At 37.6% G+C, this 21,625-nt stretch overlaps 5 protein-coding genes across 8 annotated transcripts; 3 read left to right on the forward strand and 2 right to left on the reverse strand.

Annotated features, from left to right (window-relative positions):
* Positions 1 to 190: 190 nt before the first annotated feature.
* Positions 191 to 5,726, reverse strand: LOC137717302 (uncharacterized). 4 transcript variants are annotated; one of them, XM_088698842.1, is made up of 5 exons: positions 5,477 to 5,726; positions 4,717 to 4,941; positions 3,297 to 3,614; positions 1,072 to 1,291; positions 191 to 589 (listed from the first exon to the last, which is right to left on the reverse strand). In XM_088698842.1, the coding sequence occupies exons 2-5, from the start codon at positions 4,857 to 4,859 to the stop codon at positions 335 to 337; spliced, it is 936 nt and encodes a 311-aa protein (XP_088554968.1). In that variant the 5' UTR covers positions 4,860 to 4,941; positions 5,477 to 5,726; the 3' UTR covers positions 191 to 334. The 4 variants fall into 4 exon arrangements, with proteins under 4 accessions (XP_088554968.1, XP_088554969.1, XP_068312713.2 ...); XM_088698843.1 differs by having other exon boundaries at positions 4,717 to 5,215; XM_068456612.2 differs by lacking the exon at positions 5,477 to 5,726 and having other exon boundaries at positions 4,717 to 5,446.
* A 9-nt stretch (positions 5,727 to 5,735) lies between these two features.
* Positions 5,736 to 9,060, forward strand: LOC137717303 (uncharacterized). Its single transcript, XM_068456613.2, has 5 exons — positions 5,736 to 5,974; positions 6,078 to 6,136; positions 6,288 to 6,337; positions 8,290 to 8,432; positions 8,542 to 9,060. Exons 1-5 carry the CDS (start codon positions 5,955 to 5,957, stop codon positions 8,744 to 8,746), a joined length of 477 nt encoding a protein of 158 aa, XP_068312714.2. The 5' UTR covers positions 5,736 to 5,954; the 3' UTR covers positions 8,747 to 9,060.
* Positions 9,061 to 10,408: 1,348 nt separating this feature from the next.
* Positions 10,409 to 11,135, reverse strand: LOC137718532 (uncharacterized). The gene has a single exon (XM_068458084.2). The coding sequence runs from the start codon at positions 11,024 to 11,026 to the stop codon at positions 10,583 to 10,585; it is 444 nt and encodes a 147-aa protein (XP_068314185.2). The 5' UTR covers positions 11,027 to 11,135; the 3' UTR covers positions 10,409 to 10,582.
* Positions 11,136 to 13,477: 2,342 nt separating this feature from the next.
* LOC137717557 (transmembrane emp24 domain-containing protein p24delta3) lies at positions 13,478 to 17,451 on the forward strand. The gene is made up of 4 exons (XM_068456955.2): positions 13,478 to 14,056; positions 15,314 to 15,526; positions 16,964 to 17,040; positions 17,138 to 17,451. The coding sequence occupies exons 1-4, from the start codon at positions 13,844 to 13,846 to the stop codon at positions 17,280 to 17,282; spliced, it is 648 nt and encodes a 215-aa protein (XP_068313056.1). The 5' UTR covers positions 13,478 to 13,843; the 3' UTR covers positions 17,283 to 17,451.
* A 1,028-nt stretch (positions 17,452 to 18,479) lies between these two features.
* On the forward strand, positions 18,480 to 21,163 carry LOC137718471 (transmembrane emp24 domain-containing protein p24delta3). Its single transcript, XM_068458028.2, has 4 exons — positions 18,480 to 18,765; positions 19,516 to 19,728; positions 20,602 to 20,678; positions 20,769 to 21,163. The coding sequence occupies exons 1-4, from the start codon at positions 18,559 to 18,561 to the stop codon at positions 20,911 to 20,913; spliced, it is 642 nt and encodes a 213-aa protein (XP_068314129.1). The 5' UTR covers positions 18,480 to 18,558; the 3' UTR covers positions 20,914 to 21,163.
* Positions 21,164 to 21,625: the final 462 nt, after the last annotated feature.

Below are 21,625 nucleotides of genomic sequence, written 5' to 3' on the forward strand. Positions count from 1 at the left end.
GGGAACACATTTGGATGAAATCATGAGAGAGAGAGAGAGAGAGAGAGAGAGGGGGGGGGGGGGTGGTGGTGGGTGTTGGAATCGCTCACGTTCGAAAACAAAAACCCCACAAACAACATTGCAACTGGTTGCCGGATTAAGCCTAGCGGAGTTCCTGGCAATCTAAATAATACATGATGAATGCCGCAACTTTGACAGTTGGAGAATTGATCATATTAGAACACCAAAAACTGTATAGACCAAAAATATTCTTAGGTTACAAGTACAAGCGCGGCAATCAAGTCAGGGACGGACATAGTCAAAAGGAACCGGGCGGAGTTCCACAAAAAATACACTATTTGGATCCGAGTGCAAATGACAATTTTGGCCGACCCAACAATTTCATTTGGTTGAACCGTGCTTCCTCCTCCTCTTGTTTCTTCCTTCGCAACGCCTCTTCTTTTTGTCTCTGGAGTTCTTCCAGCTCCCTGCATCTCTCCTCCTCCCTCCGCTGCTGCTCCAAAGCCTCCCTTCTTTGAGCTTCTTCCACTCTCCTCCGGTTCTCTTCAAGCATCCCTTCCAGCTCTTCTTCTTCTCTTCGAGCTTGTTCCTGTAGGACACACATAACTTACTTTGATTGTTCCACTAGTATAGAGGGAGGAAAAGCAGGTGCATACTAAAAATATCATCCCATCTGGAATTGTGATTGTTTAAAATAATTACACAGCCGAGCAATGCTATGTCTAGGTCTTAGATGCTCGCCGCCCCCAATATCTAGGTCTTCTAGCACCAGCACTCTTTGTAGATGAATAATACATACTTACGGTAATGATTTACTATTATCTTAACGACACTTATTGTGTTTACTTATACCATATCTGCTATTTTACTTTTCCCCGAACAGAGCAATTGTTCCTAACATAATAACTATAAGGACGAATGGTAACAATAACAACAATAGTATTTTCAAGAAAACAGAAGATGTGTATCCAACAATCCCCCGAATGGTAAAAGCACATCAAGACTCAAAAGTGTGCCTCTGTAACAAGAGAAAATGAGATGTCGGAGGCAACATGGTAGCCTAAATATTACCTCCTTACGCCTAGCCTCAACCAGAGCTGCTTCCTTTTCTTTCTCAAGTTGCACTGCCACTTCGGTAAGAAGCTTCTTCCGTCCTTCGACAAACTGCCTCTGTATTTCCACTTTAATCTCATCAGAGTTTAAGCTCTCCTCAACCTTCCTACGAATTGCTTCTTTCACTCTCCTTGAAGTCTCTTCTTCAAGCAGTTTCAATTCTGCTTCCGGTTGCCGCCTAAGAGTACAAGCAAAAAAGTTAAGCAATAAAGTGGTCTCTAATATAAAGAGCGAAACTGCCGCCTGAGTACATATAAAATGCCAATTAATGTATACTGATTCCTTTTTTTACCCCGCCCCTTCTTTCTCGTCATTATCTGACTGAATAAATAGCAAACTAGCCTTCATGAGGACAAAGGTACTATTGATATGCTTATACTTTTTTAAGGCATACCTCTAATGTATTCTGATCCAAACAAATGAGTTTCAAAACTGGTGAACAGTAGATAAACGATGCACCCATTTTGATCATCAAATACACAAGTCGAACTAAAGCAGTATCATCCTTCAGAAAATCCTGTGCAGGAGAATGTCAAGTAAACCTGCTGCATTTTTAATGTCAAGTAAACCTGCTGCATTTTTAAAGCTAATTATCGAGTTACTTCGAATTTGAATTAAATGCATTCTTGACATATGATAAGACTATAGTTTTACAATACATGGCCCAAGTGCAGTGCGTCTTGAGTGTGATAAGCACTAAAGCAATAACAAGACATTGGAAAACATTCACATGACAGAAACGGCAGTTCAAGACTGATGGAGAACTACGGTTGCCAAATGGCAAAATGGAGTAAGATCAGAAGCCAACAAAGTCCAAACCTTAAGGAACAGACAGTGCACTAAATGATTTGGTAAACAAAAGTTAACCAGGACTTTCCACCAACACTCAACCCAACTGTTGCGTGGCTCAGCTTCTTAAGTTAGACACAACAGGTACTTCTAAAGGATCTCCAAACACTAAGGTCTACCATATGGTTGGTTTTGTTCACCAAATTAACTGACTATATATTTCTGGATACTCCAAAAACGAAATTATGCAGGAAGATGATAGTGTCCTGAAGAAGCATATGCCTCGAAGAGTAACTGAAAGTAAACAGGCTATAACCAATGATTTGTGGATGTGACAATAAGTATCTTGTGTTGACAGGACAAAGTGTGCTCTAACGCTTCCACTCATCAAATTTACACAAGAGGTGCATTTTTTCTTGATAAACCACTAAATTCTGTACATATCTTATTGATTAGCTTTCACATAACCAGACCACCTCAGCCCAATTGTAATCCCCATCGAACTACAATTGTGTAGAGAAGTACATTTCTACTCAACCTAGTCCCGACGTTCTTAAGAGGCCTTTGACTGCATTACTTACCATCATAAGAACATTAACAATAGTTAGATTCAGAATAGCTGCCTCTGGGATCAACTGCATACAATCTGGAAGTCTAACTCAATTTCATATTATTAACTTCTGAAATCAAGAAATAACTGCAACCAAACTGAGGGATTCCCAGAATAAATTTAGACAAATTCCAACTCACATTGGAAATCCGGTGGAATAATCTTTAGAGGTTAGCTGATGAAGAAATCCATAGCAAGGTCTAACAAACATGCTCAAACACAAATTTTCCTTTCTTTAAACACAATTGCAAGCCTCGTATCACTGAATAGTATCGTAAAGCATTGGATTTTGATACCTCTTCAGTATTGTGGTTTTGGAGATTTGGTTCACACTCCACTATTGAAGCTGATATTCTTTACAAATTAAAAAAAGTTGTGTGCATCTCAATTTTGCATACGTAAACAGCAGCCATACTTAATTTAATTTTCCGAGAAAGTACTGTATAAAACTTAAATGTTAACAAACAAGCATGTTCCATAGAGATGTCTAGTAGGCTAATTCAAACATGAACCCGAGGTTCTTTCCCTTATGTTAATTACACTATCGTTTCAATGAACTAAACACAATAGTAAGCATCCAAAACAAATACAGTAATTTTCAGGAGGGCTACTATTCATGTAGAAATCAAAACTCATAAATTTGTGGGTAACAATGAAAACAGTCCCACATTGTAAGCGCATTAGTCAGGAAAGAATTAAAACTGTTAGTCTACTCTAAAGATGATAAAAAAGGTCATAAAAAAACTGATATCATAAAAGAACTGATGTTAAGTGATTGTTATACCTTTTATTCTCTTCTTCTTCTTCTTCTTCCTTTCTCAAATTCTCACTGGCATTTTTCTGCTCCAACAATCCAAGACTTGAACTAGAAGATTTACAAATAGGAGACAAGGAGGAGCTCCTACTTCTTTGCCTCTTATAGCGCTTCAAAACTGGAGAACGACTTTTACGGCGTCGTGGGGTTGGAGAACGACTTTTATGATGTCTTGGGGTTGGAGAACGACTTTTATGACATCTTGGGATTGGAGAACGACTTTTACGATGTCTTGGAGTCGGAGAACGATTTCTTCGGCGCTTAGGGGTAATTGAACGACTTTTCCGTCTGTATACTAAAAACATAGCTATTAGCAACGGCAATTAAAACTGGACATGACTACACATAATCAATAACTATCAAGTCAGTCCACCATGTAGCACAAAATATATAGAAACATGTACGGTTACCTCATACATTGTTAAGTATAACCTTTGTGTGCTCCATCTTTTATCACATGAAGAAGCAAAGGTCACAATCGAGCAACAAAAGGAAATCCAACAACAACCATCACCTGCTCACTTCCCATTTGACAGGAAGCATCTGAATTCTTTTAAATTCTTAGGAAGAGCATGCAACCTTATATCACTCTGGGAACTCTATATTTTAATCCATAATTTCATACTAGACTCTTATCCAATTATTTATAAAGAATCAAGAACCAATGTATTTTTTCCAAAGGTCGCATGTCCATCAATGTTAGATCCAAAATGAGCCAATCATCAGATTTTATGACAACGTCAGCAATTCTTTGTCATTAGCATGACAGCAACAAAACCTACAAACCACAACTGTAGTTGAAGATGGGAAAAGAAAACTCAGAACAGAAAATGTCAAAGCATACCAAGCCCAGGCAATGGAACTACTAATTCCTGTCCACTTGAAGGTGTGAGGGAAAACGGTCAAATATTAGCAATTAGCATCCAGAATATGGACTCAAAGCGATATTTCATGAGAATGGCCCTTTTAGCTGTGACCTCAACATCAACATAATAGGTTCCAGGTAAACTTGAATGCACATATTCATTTTCTATAAAAACAGATTTACAAGACTTCATGATTGGGAAATGAAACAATGTTCTAAACGAAACTAATCCAAGTGTTCCAAGCGAAAAAATCTGACAGCCATTACCAAATTCCTTGATCAGATATCTAACAAATTACATACATCTGTCTCTTGTAACATGCAAGTCTACAAGTAAATAGCATTCCCACTGGACATAAAAATGTACCACCAGACCTAAAAAGAAGGATAAGAAGATGCGTACATTAAATTCAAACATTATGTAAACCAAATCACATCAGCGATATGCGACACTTCAATCTTTCCAGCAATTGATTGAGAATCAGTTAAATTATCGCAATAAAGCCGGAATATTAACTGGATCACCTGCTATAAGAATACAAGGAATATGGAGACCGGCTTCTGTCTCTGCGGCTTCTCCTGCTAGACCTATACCCCACTGGAGATGGCAAACGCCTTCGCCTATAAGAAGGTGATCTTGATTGTGACCGTGCCAAGTCACGAGGCATCCTTCCACCTCAACTTAAAGACTACTAGGAATATTTCTTAGAATGAAACTTGTACACTAACAACAATTTTTCCTACTTTGCCCTATAAAAACCAAAACAAATCAATCATTCACCGTTCGTTTGCAGCTGAGAATCTGTCAAATGATCAATTAAGCAATAAAAACAACAATTCTTAACAGTTTGGTTGCAGCTGAGAAACAGGCAGAAAATTTAATGAATATACAAAATTTGTCATGTAAATAATTAAGCAGAATGCTGAAAATACAGCAGATCAAAATTAATAACGACCCCAAGCCAACAAGGCTCCCGCTTTGCGAGGGTCAGGGGAACATAGACTGACCTTGTTTGCAAAGAGGCTGTTTCCACAAAAACCACAAATCAATAAGCATAAATTAAACAATGGTGTCTGATTTTTAAGGGCTAATTAGGAACTGAATTATCAGCGAAGAACAATCCAGTAAATCATACATAATTAATAAATAAAAATTGAATATTCTACTGACAATTTAATCGCCGAGAAACTGCAAAATTAAACATCTCCATGGAACTAAAAAAATAAAAAAAATAAAAATCGGTTTGTTCATTGATTTTGTGATGGGGAAAAATTAGAAATATACCTGTGAAGCACAGAGCACAGCAGATGGTACCTACGACAAGAGAGCAATCAGGGAGATCGGAAACCGCCGAGCTCCGCCTTGAACGAAACCCTAACACCTAACAGAGGCAGTATTGTAATTTGGTGCGACAGACAGACGGACGGAGATTTTGATAAATTTGGTATTTTGATAAAATGTTGGGCCTCGGATGAAAATACGAAAGACGGAGAGGGCTTTTTCTAAAAATATACTCATAAAATTCAAAATAAATAATAATAAAACATGACAAACCATAAACCCCTGCGCACCACCACCACCTCCTAAATCGGCAGCCCCGCCGCATCAACATTCAGGGTCCCATCACGGTCGCCAACCATCGCAGCACCACCACCACCCCAACTACCACACCTCCACCCATCTAACCTTCCCCTCTACACGATCTCTCTTTCTTTCTGTATATCTCTCTTTCGCTCTCTACCAAAGCTCGAAAGTTTGAGTGATGGGGAAGCCAGGTTCACGGTAAGACCTTATCACCATGCAGCGCAACCCATTCTCTCTCTCTCTCTCTCTCTCTCTCTCTCTCTCTCTCTCTCTCTCTCTGAGTTTTAATTTATGGGTGCAGATCAGAATCGTCGACCAAAGCCGACCGCAAGTTCGAAAAGAAGCTCGAATTTTATGCTAGTAAGTTTGGATTTTCTGTGTCTCTCGAAAATGAATCGTATCAGTAAATATCGATACAGATTTTGATCCCCAATTAGTTTCTCTCTGAAGGATGATTGCTTTTCGATATATAGCTTTTCCGAAAATTTAATTTTGTCAATGAACAATGCAGAGGTTAGAGATGCAGTTTCTTCCTTGGGTGTACAGAAGGCTATTGTTAAGGTGAGGATCTCCAATTCAACTTTCGCTTTGTTTGACGAAATACCAATGCTTTTCCGGTATTATCACCGGAGTTTTTGTGCTACATAATTTTTCTTGGTAGTTTAGATATGTCATTTGATGAGGTGATATTGGAGGAGGTCTGCAATGGCGGAAGATGTATTTGAGTTTTTAGACTTCAGAGCAATTAATTGGCGGTGACATAATGTTTAATGTTCATGGTTTTCCGGTTGGTTGCTTTGAGCTCATTTTTAGGTATTGGTTGTTTGTCTATGGTATTCTCAATCGAATTTGAGGCTACGTTGATGTGGAGGATTAGACTATAAGAAATTGGAATAGTTAGATGACTGGATTTTATGTGCAATCAAGGAAGAGTATGAAATGTTGTGTTTTTATATGGAGGATTAAAATGGATTAATCATAAGAGGTTGATGACTGAATCATATCCGTACTAATCCCACCATTTTCAAGGCAATTAATGGGCAAAAGCTTTAGGCATCAACCTCTTAGGAATATTCCATCGTAATTCTCCATGTTAGACTACCACATCCACGTTCTTCCTTGATACACACATGGAATCTAGTCAGTTAGCTATACCACATCCATATTCCTCCTTGAATGCACATGAAATCTAGTCATTTAGCTAGTCTAATCTAGTTCTCATTTCCAACATGGCATGAGAGGAATATGTTTCGTTGTATTTTTTGTTATTATTTGTGAGAGTGGGAGAGAATGCGAGTTATCAACACTGGTGGTTACTCGTGGTGTGGGTGTGGATGTTGGTGTGGGTTGATCAAGATCATTGAGTGAAACAGAATGAGAAGCTACACTATGAAAATACACATAGGATGTGTTTATTTAACAATGCTTCATGGAGAGGGGCACAAAAGTAATTACATAGGAAGTTCCTTTCAAGTTTGGAGGGAGAGAGACAGTAATCAAAAGTCATGTTTGTTGTCCATTATCAAAACCTGGGTCTGGGAAGTTTAAAACTTCGCAGCTTTATTTGGCCTCCCACTCATGGAACCTGAGCGAGTTTCAGCCCTATTTGTAGTGGACAAAAAGACGAGTAACATTTTTGATTAATCAAGGATTGGCAAGAGGGGACTAGTGACAGGGACTCTTCCGAGTTCTCTTGGGATCGAAGGGGTGATCACCCATTTGGCGTCAACACATATCAAGTTGCGAGAAAGCATCCTTAGTACCTTACACCATCTATTGATGGGTGACAATGAAGGTGCAGGAGGGTTGCTGACTTTGCACATGTTCCCTTTGGTTTCAAACAAAAGTATGGAAACACCTAAGCTCTTCTGCAAAAACTAGGTTCTTTCACAAGAATGGGGTTTAGCAACAAACAAAAAAGAATACACATTAGTGGGGTCTTGCATTTCGTTTTCCTGGGCAACTTAAAGCTTAGTACGGACTGCATATTGGGGCCAGACAAGGGATGATAGGATGTCTTCTGGCCTATTTTCAGTGTACAGGGATTTTGATCCCATTTTTAAAGGTTCAAAATGGGCCCAACGAAAACCCAACACCAAGCTGCTTCGTACGGTTTATAAGAGTTGAAACCCTTCCCAATCTTTAAACCTTCAACTTGTGTAAACTGATGAGGAAAAAGTTACCACAGCAGTGATTTTGAAAACCATGGTTGCTCTATATGAACTTGAAGTAGCTTAAGGCAGGAAAAAGGCAGTACTAAATTTCTAGAAATTCTGGATTTTTCTCTTCAAATATTCCCCCACCCCAAACAAAATGCTGTATCAAACTTCGACTTGGCATTTTGTTTTTCGGTCAAAACTTGGCATTTTGTTTGTTGCGATAACAATTGTTTTCTGGATTTTTTTTTTTTTTTATTCTGTATGTTACTGCTATATCTTGAACCCTTATCATTATGTTTTAGCTTTCTTTTACAATGCGTTGTATGGTAATGAGTTAACTTTATTTTTTACCAGAAGAAGAAACTACGTAGTCGACAGAAGAAACTGAAAGCATATGATCTCTCTTCTTTCTCAGAATTCCTTCCGGAGTTGAAGGAAAAGCGACCCACACCTGCTTCGGAGTTCAAGATAAATTGTAAATCGAAGAAAAAGCTAGTGTAAGTTTTCCAGTTCCTATGATTCTAAATCCGGTTGCATTCTTTACTTTTCATTTTCACATTCTCCAACGGAATTTCAGTTAAGTAATAATGGTTTCCATTTCATCAGATTGAAGGAAGGAAAGCAGTTGACTACAGTTCTCAATCATCCCACTTTCAAGTCGAATCCCCTAGCTGCCATTCATCAACACTTGCAGAGTACTCAGCCAGTCGTAGATGTCAAGCCAGAGAGAAGGAAAAACAGAAGTGGAAGCAAGAAGAGGAAAGAAAATAAATCTAAGGCGTCAGTCGGACCCCAAGCTATGGATATGTGAGTTGATATTCAGACCCTCATCGATCCAACCTTCCTGACTCTGACTCAGTTTTGTCTATACATCGTCGCGAATGTTACAATGCTCAAATTTTGAATTCGCAATTTTGTTAGTCTTGCTGGAACTTGTAACAGATTCTATATTTCAACACAACAACCTGAACCATATGTTAATTGTGAGCATGTATTTAATCGGCATGTACTTTAGACCGGCCGGACGAGTCAATAAAATTGTCTTTAGACCGGCCGGACGAGATCTTCGTGTGACATAAGATATACTTTCATGTTTCAAATACCATCTTGAATTGGTTCTGGAAATGGTGTGCTAAATTTTGCTTAGCTGTTTATTTACCAGGCAATGAGGCTATTGTTAATTTTGAAGAAAGAAATTTGCTTTATTTCCCTAATTAGCCAATTCAGGATTCAGGTTGATCATTTCAAATTAATTGGATGCTGGAATGAAATCAATTGGTGAGGGGAAAAAAGAAGTAACATTATAGAAAAATATATTTGAAATTTGGATAAAAGTCAAAATTTTTAGTTGATATGCATCAATTCTCTTGTTTGGATTCATAAACATAGAAATTTAAAATTTCCGCGTGAAAAAGTACTCTGAATTTGAGACTTCAAATTCTCAAGTTTAAATTTCATAAAAAGGTAGTTTTTTCTAAATATTTTATGAATGGAAAGTTTACAAATAAAGTATATAAAAAAATTAATTAAAAAAAAAAACTCAATCATGAATGATCGCTACCGCTACCACCATCATCACCATCACCATCACCATCACGACTGCTGCCACCACCACATATCAATGTTTCCCCGCTGCTAAGGCCGCCACTACGACCGCCACTACCCATCTTCATCACCGTTGCCACCATCACCCACCATTATCACCGCCGTCTTTAGCACCACTACTAACACATTTCCTAACTACTATCTCTCATTTATATGTTACTAACTCTATACACACATTAAACATTAAACTCTGTATCTAACCAAACATTAATAAATTTTACAAATTTTTAAAAAATAAAATTTCGTGATTTCAATTTCCTTCCTTTTAAATTTCCTTAGCAATTTTAAATTTGCTAGTACATACATATATACGCAGTATAAAAAAATTTATTCAGACTCAATTATTGATGTCAAAGCAGTCAACAATGAACAACAACCCACATCCCACCATCAACGGCTACCCCCGTTTGCTGCTTCTCTTTCTCCAAATAAGAATTAAAAATTAAACGACTTAGCTGTGACTGTAACATTCCGGCTCAATAATATGATGTTAGGGCAATTGATCCTTTATTATAGTGATAAAAAGATATTAAATTCTGGCAGGACGAAGTAGGTTGAAATCTTGCGTATGATGAATCTAATCTACCAAAATTATATCATTTAATAAAAAATAATAATATCTGTGTAAGTTTTTTTTTACTTACATAATATTACAAGATCAAAACACCACGAAACAAAAAACTCGTTTTACGCAAGTTGGTCTCCAAACAAAAACTTTCCTCTCGGAAAGATTGTTCCTTTACTCCATGATCTTTTTCTCACCGTCCACCCAAGTTACAATTAGATATCGTTTCTAAAAAGAACACACAAAAAAATAAGGAATTTATATGCGATTGATATGATTCATGCATCCTGAACAAAAACAATATTTCAGAAGGTATTATTTTATTCTCAACTGTATTTTGTAGAAGATTATGATCCTTAATTCCAAAACGCCTCATTCTTTCACACTGACATGGCCCAAATCCCAGTTTTCACATATGAAGATTAAGCAAATACAAAGGCAGTAATTATACTTAGAATCCAATTAATACATGATTAATTAAGAAGGGTGAACCTTCTTAGCAGAAATGCCCTTCCAAGCCGATTTCATTGAAGCAGTAGCAGAGTTGAGTGCAGCCTCAATATACCTCTTGGCAGCAACAGTTGCTGCATTTTCCACCAACATCCCCATCCTCCTAGCCCCTTCCGCCGTTGCCTCCAGTTTGTCCAATTCCGCTTTCGACATGCGTTCCATCTCCTCCTCGAAGCGTCTGAACTCGTCCATGGCGCTCTCCATCACCGAGTCCATGTAGTCCTCCGCTTCCTGCATGGCACTCTCAGCTTCTTCCAACTCTTGTTGCATTTCGAGCTCGACTGCTGCCCACGACTTGTAGGCTTCGAGCTCGAACAGCTTCATGAGGTCCTCGATCGTCGAGGGGTCGAAGGTTTTGTCTTGCAAGGCTTGGTTGGAGAGGAAGCTGAATTGGGCAATGAGACCTTCCATGTTGTTGTTGCTATTGTTGGTAACTTGGTGTTGTGGGAGGAAGAATATTATGGTAGATTTAGCTTTAAGATTAGTCTATGGTGGGTAAGATAATGGAGAGAGGCTACTTTAGCCACTTAAAATATTTTTATATAAAAGTAGATGGGGTATACAGGAACCTTCAACTTTATGTCAACTCATGGAGTCATGGGTGAGGTCAAGTGCATGATGAGACAAGCATGGCCAAAATAATCTGAAATGAATCATCTCCGGATCCCTTCTATCAAATCTTATCAATTAAGAAATTCAGATCTTTGAAATTTGATCTAATGATTAAAGTTATTATAATTTTTAAACGAGTCCCTATTTTTAGCCGTTGGATCAAATTTCAAAAACTCATATTTGTTGATTGGTAGGATTTTGTGAAAATGATCCAGAGAGGATCCCTTTTCCAAAATAATCTAGAGCGCATTGGTTGAACCGAATTATTTAGGATTGGATTAACTTTAGAGGCTAAGTTAAATTGGCTTAACTTGAACTAAGCAGAATAAAAATAGTAAGAAATGTGCTATCTACACACTCTATTTTACTTCACCTTTGATAATTTATGTTCATTGATCTTCTTCAATTCATCCGATCCGACAACCAAAAATAAAAAATGTGTGTAAAAAGTAAAATGGGGTATGTGTATATCACATTCTAATAGGAAAGTGTTTGATACAATATTGGACTAGGTTGGCCCATTTTTTTTTTTTTTTTTTTTTTTGTCCATTTTGCAATGGAACTAAACTTTATAATTTGCCTCTGAATCCAGACGGCCTTTGCGGATGAACTCGATGAGCATCAGTCGGATCGGATCGAGGTGAATCGGATCTCGACTGAGCAGAAAGAGAAGAAAGCGAGGAGAAAGAGGAGGAGGGGGAAGGGGAATTGGCGAGGGTGAAACAACATCGTTTTGGGTTCTCACCCGCCCCCCAGGGGGGATGTTTAATCCCATTAAACTTAGTTTTTACATGGAATAAACACGGATCTACGCTAATAAGTAGTCCAGTTAAAATTCAATCAAAGTTAGCGAGGTCAAACAAGGATAGGGATGTGATTTAAACTCTTTTTAGCTTTTTACATATATTTTTTGTTTTTGATTATTGATATTGATTAATCAAACAACAACAATGGCTGGAATTAAACAAGAGTACATGATAAACTAAGAGTCTTTTTAGCTTTTTACATATTTTTTTTGTTTTTGATTATTGATATGGATTAATCAAACGAAAGCAATGGCTGGAATTAAACAAGAGTCCATGATAAACTAAGAGTGCATGATAAACTAATTGAGTAAACTGTCGATTCATCCCTTGATCTTTCACCTAGTTTTCGATTTCCCCCTTGAACTTTTCTATTGGAACCAATTAAGGACTCAAACTAATTTTTTTAACCGATTTGCCCCGTTTATTTTTCATATATTCCATTCATATTTCTGTTAAGTGAGATCATGTGCACAACATGTGAGGGTAGTTAAGTCATTTCACTCTTAAAAATGATTAAAAAAAACTAAAAATAAATAAAAAAACAAAATTTTCCCTCTATTTTTCCCACTAATTCATATCCTCAATTTTATTTTTCCCTCTATTTCCTATGCATGAGAAATGACATATGGTGTTATTATCTTCATAAGTAGCTAAGTTAGTCTTTTTCTTGAAGCATGTACTACAAATGTAGCCAAGTTATATACCTCATAACTAGCTAAGTTATATACCTTGTGGATGGTAAAATCTCTTACGTTTTCCAACTTCTTAAGGATCATTTTGTGAAATTGTATTGGGATTATTATGACATTATGAAAATTCTTACGTTTTCCAACTTCTTAAGGATCATTCATCCTTGTCTGGGCTGCACATCACCATTTGACTTCTTTCCTTTTCTTTTTTGAACAAACACAATTTGACATATATGTAAAATAAACGTATGCTAAACTGTGATTTGTATGTCTTACTGGAAATTCTTGATCCAAATTCGTTGAGCAATGAATTTTCAATCGGATATAGTGATCTAAAGCATCTTAATTTTTTTCAACAGAAATATAATATGTTCTTTTCATTGTGATCCATGAAAGTTGAATCTAACCTCTCGATTGTGAAGAGTGATCATCCAAGTTAGACAGGTTATTGTGGAGAGTGATTATGTTCTTGCTATCTCTGCTATCAATAACTACTATTGGGATTTGTTCGAGTTTGGTTTACTAGCGGAGGATGCCAGGCGAGTGGCGGAGTTGCTTTCTCCGGTCCATTTTGTGCACGTGCCAAGAACATGTAATGGGGTTACCCATAAATTCGTTACGTTTGCCAGTTCTATTGGCAATGAATTTGTATGGTTACAGGACCCTTCTGATCTCATTCAGGATCTCCTCAGCCAGGAGTTGATGTAGTGCATTTTCTTTCAATAAAATATCGAGTTTTGTTATAAAAATAATAAAAAAAATAAAAACCCTCTCAATTGTAAATGCAAAAGAATATCATTAGACAGTAATTAACATGACAATATCAATTAAAGATCGTAAAAGCCACAGTCTCCCACGCCCAAAAAACAGCCTTGGGCCCAAAACCAAGACAAGTCACATAAATCAGGCCCAGTCGTCGCCAACAGATCTGAGAATTCACAAAACCCAGTTCCTTCCTTCCTGCGTGAAAAAGTCGACGCAGGGGAAAAACCATCTTCGGTTGCTGGGTATCCGTATCTCCTCCGTTTCGGAAACCAAGGAAGCACACAACGTCGTCGTTTGGGGGAGAAACAGAGAGAAGAGAGAGAAACAGAGAGGAGAGAGAAAGCAGAGGAGTTGCGATGGCGACGAGGAGGAGTTGGAGTGGGAGTGCGGTTGCTGCTGCCATCTTGTTGATCCTGTGCGTGGTACGGACTGGCCAAGCCATCTGGGTGACGTTACCTGCCTCCGGCACGAAATGCGTCTCGGATGAAATCCAGAACAACGTCGTCGTTTTGGCCGATTACGTCGTCATTCCCGATGATCACTCCCAGACCCCCACCATCGCCGCCAAGGTCTGCTCCAATTCCCTCCTTTTTTTCCCCTTTCCTTTAATTCGTAATCGATTTTAATTTTTTCTAATTTTTATTGCAATTAGGCAAGTACATATATTAGCAGAAAACCCAGTAGTTAGTTTATCGGATTTTCTGCCGTTTGGGTAAATTTTAAGAAGAAAAGAGGATCTAAATTGTGAAGTTTGGATCTTTGTATCCTGCTTGGATGTTTTTCTTACTAAAATTTGTTGATCTGTAGATTTTCATGTATGCCTGAACTCCTCTTAATTAAGAGCATAATAAACGAAACTCCTGCTGTAAATTGCAAAAGGAGAAACAAATTATAAGTTTTTTTTTTTAACAAAAAAATAAAAAATAAAAAAAATTACTTTGATGGTTCTCGGTCATTTGACTTGTATATTATGGGCTCATTCGGTGCCTAGGATTGGATTACTCGTAAAATTCATGCTATCTGGAAGTTTAAGGTGAATGGTTTCTTATTTTGAGGGGATTAGAAGGGATTAGACATGAAGGAAACTTAACCCGTCGAATCCTACCATTTTGTGGGATTGGAAAGGAGTTTCCTTAATGAGTAATGTATCTTCTTCCTTCAAGTTACACAATTTCTTCATTCCTTCCTTCAGTATTCGACGGGATCTTGGTTTCCACTTTGATGTTTTGTTGCTTGTCAAACCTTTTTTTAATGTGGTCAGACTCAGCCCTTTACCAAGGAGTTTCTAGGCTGTAGAACAAAATGGGGTTTCTTTCACTCTCAAGGCCATTGATTTGATCTGCGGCTGCAGAGTCACATCGACACCTTTAGCTGGGGTATAGCAATAATTACGTCTGTTAACAATCAGACCATCGGTTATCTTACTAGTTTCTAGTCAATGCAAAGGTGGTCTGTCCTCTGTATTGGGAATTTTTCAATATTAACATCTATTTGATTTTCTTCTCTAAAGTTCTACTTGTAGCACTTGGAAAAAAGGTATATCATTTCTACAACCTCAAATACTTGGACAGGATTCAAACTTGTAACTTGATGTCTGAGGAGAATTTAAGTGAATTTATGAACGAAGTTTCTGTTTCAAGTTAATTGAGCATTATATTTTTCATTATGATAACTCCTTTGGATCTTAAAGGAAACAGTACCGGAAAATTGCAAATGGAGTTCTAATACATTGACAAGTGCTCTACCGTCTTGGATAATTATCTTTTCGTCTTAGATTTCCTTTTGCTTTCTTAGCACTTTTCATAGTACTTCTTGCTCTTCTTTAGGTGACATCACCGTATGGGAACAATCTTCATCAAAAGGCGAACGCAACACATGGTCAGTTTGCATTCACAACTCATGAGGCTGGAAATTACTTGGCATGTTTTTGGGTTGATGGTAACAATCCTGGAGGTGGAGGGGTAAGTGTCAACCTTGACTGGAAAACTGGAATTGCAGCTAAGGATTGGGAATCAGTAGCAAGAAAAGAGAAAATTGAGGTAAGCACTGCCATAATATTTGTCGTTCGTTTTTTCTATTGTTTTAACATTGTTTTATCCCAGGGACATAGACATGAACTGAGTATCATGTTTAAAGGTTTTTAAAATTTGGTGTCTGAAATAATATTAGAAATGAATTGGTGAGTTGAAAGTTGTTGGTACATGTGACTGCATATCTGCTTTCTGCCAATTAATAATCCTGATATGGATTCATCAAGTCAAGTGCACAGCCTTCACTCCAATGTGGTGGTTGAGTTAATTATAAACGTTATACAATTCTTTAAATATGTTCTTTGATTGCATCAGCATATACTCGCCTAGTTTTGATGAAGTGGCATGACTTTTTTGCCTTTTTGAAAAATCCTATTTATTGATCATGTTCGCAGTTCAGAAAACCATTTCATTAATATTAGAAGTTTTGTGACATTTGAACTTGATAGCTTGAAGGTAGGAAGAAAGGAGTAAACTTTAGTATTATACACGCAAACTTTCATGTGCAACCTGATGCACATTCACGTGTTTTAGGGTATTTGATGCAGTAACTACAGCTTGATTAAACAAGCAATAGCCTCTTTGGAATCCCAAGACTAAGCTCGTTGGCCCAAATTTAAAAATAAGGCTTTTTCGGTCTAAGGAGAAATGCCCATGGTAGTTCAAGAATCAGAATATAAAATATGATGATTAATAATTAATTCAAGTTTAATTCAGAGTCTTTAGCGGATCAATTGTTATTAGGAAGTCTTTAAAGTTTCTTGGGTCTTTTGTGATTAATGAGTACAACAACAAAGCCTTATCCCACTAAGTGAGGCCGGCTGTACGAATCCTAGAACTCCACTGCGCTCGGTTTTGCGACAAATCTTCCGTTAGCACCAAGTACTCCATGTCTTTTCTTAAAGTATTTTTCCAAGTCTTCCTCTACCCTTTTTTGCCCAGAGCCTCTATGTCGTAATCACATTTTCTAACCGGAGCCTATATTTAATGAGTCCTTAGGATTAAAAAGCTTGGAATATATGAAAATTGTGTATTGTTCAAGGCTTGGTGCCTTGTTATGTCTTGTATCCTCTGCATTCTCCAAGACCATTAGCTGCGTGTTGATGCATCATACAGTTATTATTATACTTACAGTGATTCAGCAAATGATCTAGTTCTGTCTGCAGACCTTTTTTACTTTTTATTCTGCCCTCTCTACTATACATACTTTATGTTGTATATATGTTGGACCTAAGATTATAACCTTGCCATGGCATATAAGCTAGTACAATCCTCGTCGGTTCAAACATTGACTCCTCAAGGTTAGATACGTCGTATTTGTTAGACTTTCTTGAACATGCAACAGTACGTGAAATTTCATTAACACGACTAAACTAAAACGTACTCAATTGTTTCGGATATTGAATAGCCACCACTAACATGGACTGACATTTCCTTCATATGTAGGGTCTTGAACTTGAGCTGCGAAAACTCGAAGGAGCAGTTGACGCCATCCATGAGAATCTACTTTACCTCAAGGGCAGGTAGGGTTTACATACCTAATAGGAATGCATTCAACATTTCCTGTACTGTCTTTCTGCTGTAATTTATTCGTTGTTTCTGTTTTCGATGGATGCTCAGAGAATCAGAGATGAGGGACGTGAGTGAAAGAACAAATGCCCGGGTTGCGTGGTTTAGCATGATGTCGTTGGCTGTCTGCATTATTGTTTCGACCCTTCAGTTATGGCACTTGAAGCATTTTTTCCAAAAGAAGAAGCTTATTTAAGTGATGTTACTCCAGTTTTTTTGTAGATGAAAAAAGATATCGAGAAAGAAAAATTTGAATGTCATGTAATGTAAACTACGACTTCACATACTCTCGGTTTTCTGGCTTTCCTTTCCGAAAGAGAACTGTGAAATGCAACAAAACAGTAATAGATTTTAGATGTGAACCACGGCTATCTCGAACAACTTATTTTGTCGTAAATGCATATTATGTTTGTCGTCGGGTTTGAGGATTTGAAAGGGAGCTGTTAACGGCACTCCAAAGAAGTCATTAAATCTCACCCAAAACAACCAGCCAACATAGTCAGGGTCCATGTATACCACAGTAGCAATGAGTTTTGTGTGCTGTTGGTACGTAATATTTCTAACCCCAATCCAAGAGTGACGGTTAAAAGTTGAATATTTATGGAGATTTGGATCTTAGTTGACAATTTATTTCATGATGCATACAACTAAGTGCTTTAGAAAAGTAACAGTTAGATTTTACATATAGTCATCTAATCTATCTTTGCAACGGTTGAATCGTGCATACAGCTCGTATCAGTGAGTGGGACATAATATTGACAGAACATTGTATCACCCATGCAAAACGAGATCATTTTGGGATCTTTAAGCCGAAGACAGAGATCTAAATCATTCAAGGAACAGAGAAATGAATCAGACTCTTAATTAGTATCAGGCAAGCTAGTTAACTGAACTAATAAATGTCGTAAGATTTATAATGAATGATCCAAATCTCTTTCTCTGTCCACTAGCTCCATACAGAGATCCGGAGAGTTTTCAATTCCGCTCACACAAGACACCTCAATCCTTTCGGGAAAGAGATCATCTTCAGATCTCTTCCACCATAGCCATCAAATCAAATGATTCAGACCTTTAAAATTTGATTTAATGACTAAAATTATTATAATTTAAAAAAAAAAATCTTTCTGTTTTTATCCGTTTATCAAATTTCAAAGATCTTGATCACTTAATTTTGTAACTTTAGTGGAAAAGTTCCGTCTTTCCTCCTTTTGTACCATGGTTGCAACTACACAATTTTCTCTAGTCACATTAATCTTAGGCCAACCAATAAGTATTTAACACGTGTTAAAAAAATGTGGCAGCGTCAATAAATGGTTGCCACGTAGTTGTTTATTTGTCATTTGGTGGGCCCAAAACATTTAAGAGCGGGAGAGCTGGCAGTACAATTTGTTCCTCCGTTTTTAAAAACAAGGAAACACAATATCAATACACATTGATTTCTCAGGGATCAAATCAAAGGAGTTACGACGGTGATGACGACGAGAACGACTGCGACGGCGGCCGCTACCATTTTGTTGATCGTGTGCTCGGTCTTTCCGACGGGTGAAGCCATTTGGATGAACTTACCCTCCTCCGACACCAAGTGCGTCTCTGAAGAAATCCAGAACAACGTCGTCGTTTTGGGCGATTACGTCGTCATCTCCGACGATCGCAGCCACTCCCCCACCATCTCCGTCAAGGTCTGCTCCAATTCCAATTCTCCCATTTTCCTTTCAAATATTCTTACTGAAAATTTTGTACGACTGAGATATCTTTTTGATGTGCAACTGAAAAAATAAAAAAAAGTCATTTCTTTTGTTATGCTTGGAAGAAAATTCTAATTTTTATGCGATGTGATGATGAATTAGCTGGTTTCACATTTGTCGATTCGATTTGATGCTCTTGTTTGCGAAAAAAATTGGAAGCAACTGGTGCCTCAGATTGTGTATGTACATATTTTGCATTAGTTGTGATGTTTGGTTCGACGGTATCTGTCAGCATTGTCTGCTGAAATGTAAATGAATTCCGGTGCATCAAGCTGCCAACGCTTACTGGACCGGTATATTAATGATGGTGAACAATTATGGGCTCGTTTGGAAGACTTTTGGAGAAATTTTTTTTTGGACTCCAAGAGCACTTGAAATGCTTTCCGTAAGAAGCACCATTTTTTAGAACATTGGATAATTTATATGGTTATAGTGACATGGTGTTTGTTGAGAGAGACTTTGCAGGAAAATAATTTGGTTGTCGTCAAGTGAATCGAGCAGTAGATTTTTCTGTTGTTTATAAGTCCTCTAAAATGAAAAGGGGAAAGTAGTGAACTGGAAATGAAGTTTTTGATGGAAAGCGATTGCATTGATGAGTTCTCTGTCATTTGATTTGCATCATTATATTTTCATCTTAGATCCGGTGTAAATTTTGTGTAACTTTTAGTCCTTGTTCTACATTAGATTACATCGCCATATGGGAACAATCTTCATCACATGGAGAATGAAACAGATGGCCAGTTTGCCTTCACAACACAAGAGTCTGGAACCTACCAGGCTTGTTTTTCGGTTGATGGTAACAAACGTGAAGGTAGTTCAGTAAGTGTCAGCCTTGACTGGAAAATTGGAATTGCAGCTCAGGATTGGGATTCAGTAGCAAGAAAAGAGAAGATTGAGGTGAGCGCCCAGAGAACACGTTTTCTTATAATAATACAAATACATATATCACCCACATTTTATGCACATATTATTTTTCATTCACATAAGCAGATGCTAGGATTTTGGCAACCAATGGTGGACGTTAAGATTGAACTCAGTACTGTCTTGAAAAGTTTTTCAACACTTTAGGTTTCCGATGGCCAAATGAAATGGATTTCTAAACTGAAGCTGTAAATTCATTTAACGGAAAACTTGCATTTAGACCACTACTAAAAATTTTGTATTGATTATTGGCTTATCAAGTGCAACTCTTCATTTTAAATTCAGACTAGTATACAGCAATGTCGTGGTGGAGTTAACTGTACTTCCACACTTTTATAGAACTCTTAAAATGTGCTCAATAACCCATCATCATGCCCGCCAAGTTTTGATGTGCGAGAGTGCTGCATTCTTGTCGTTTTTTTTATTTTGTTCCTATAACCTTTAATTAACCGTTTAAAGATAGAACTGGTAAGATTGAGAAAATGCCTGTTTTGCTGATTCGGATCTTAGAAATCACTTTTTGATATTCGAACTTTTGTATAGTAATGCTGTAAAATTCAGTTTTTATGACATAGGGACGAAAGTTTCCATTTGATACGTGAACAATGTTAGGAACTAGAAAGGATTGAATTTCACATTATATGCAGAATTTCAATTGCAAGCTGACGCACACACATATTTTGGGGTAAGAGTGTATTTGGACTCCATACATACGTGGTGTTTAGCAAAGTTGTTATTCTTGTGTCATCATCACTTAAGTTTCCGCAAACCCTAACTCTTAATGTCTTTCTATTTTCCTTGCATCAATATCTTTATTTGTGCTTATTTCGAGTGTCCGCCCACATATAGGGTGTTGAGCTTGAACTACGGAAACTTGAACAAGTAGTGGAGGCCGTCCATGCGCATCTACTCTATCTCAAGAACAGGTAATCTTTATCTTCCTAATTTGAATGAATTGAGAATTCCAGTCGGTTTCTGTGGTAATTTATTCCTTGTTTTATTTTGGTTATACATAGAGAAGTGGATATGAGGAATTTGAGCGAACGAACTAACTCGAGGGTGGCGTGGTTTAGCATGATGTCGTTGGGCCTCTGCATCGGAGTTTCAAGTATGCAGCTATGGCACTTGAAGAGATTTTTCCATAAGAAGAAGCTTATTTGAATTATGCTACTCTGATTATCTGTGTAGACACAAGAAAGTAAAATTGAGAATTCAATAGGCATTCGCTACATGGTTTTGTTAAAGGTTGAGAAATGCATCGTGTTGGCCAAGAAATCAAGCATGCTTTCTCAAAGAACAACTACTTAATGAATCTTAATTGTGATAGAACCGAATATGGTTGTACATAAACTTTTCCGCTATGAGAAGAAGCACTGAAGATTTGGGGGCTTCGTGTGTTTGCTTGCGCAAATCTGTTTTCATGCCATATCGAGTTTTTATGTCATTACGAGTGAATAGAAATTCGAATTTGGAACCTCTTTCATTGGAAAATGAAGTATGACTAAATAAAAAACTAGTCCGGACACGTAGAGCCAATTGAACCCGTGAGCTTTGTGCTTTCACTTCGCATTTGGGGAATTTGGTTCCTTCGGAATCAGGTTCATTTCGAGGGTCTTCGGCCTTCTAAATGAAGTGAAGATGAACCTGAGGGAAGATTCATAATTTGCCTTCCAACTTTAGTCGCAACAAGATAAGATGAAACAACATGGTATAAAAGCGACGTAGATATTGTGTAAGCCAATCAACTCGCTCTTAGTCTAGCAGTGCTGCCTTCTCTTCCAACGGAGAGGAGGTTGCAAGTTCAAACCTCCATTAGGAGAGTTTGCACCTTTATCTTGGATAAACAAGAGATTTCAGTTGCATTCAGTTGCAA

This window comes from Pyrus communis, chromosome 8, assembly GCF_041283825.1.
Source record: "Pyrus communis isolate YQ-2024b chromosome 8, ASM4128382v1, whole genome shotgun sequence".
Classification (NCBI taxonomy): domain Eukaryota; kingdom Viridiplantae; phylum Streptophyta; class Magnoliopsida; order Rosales; family Rosaceae; genus Pyrus; species Pyrus communis.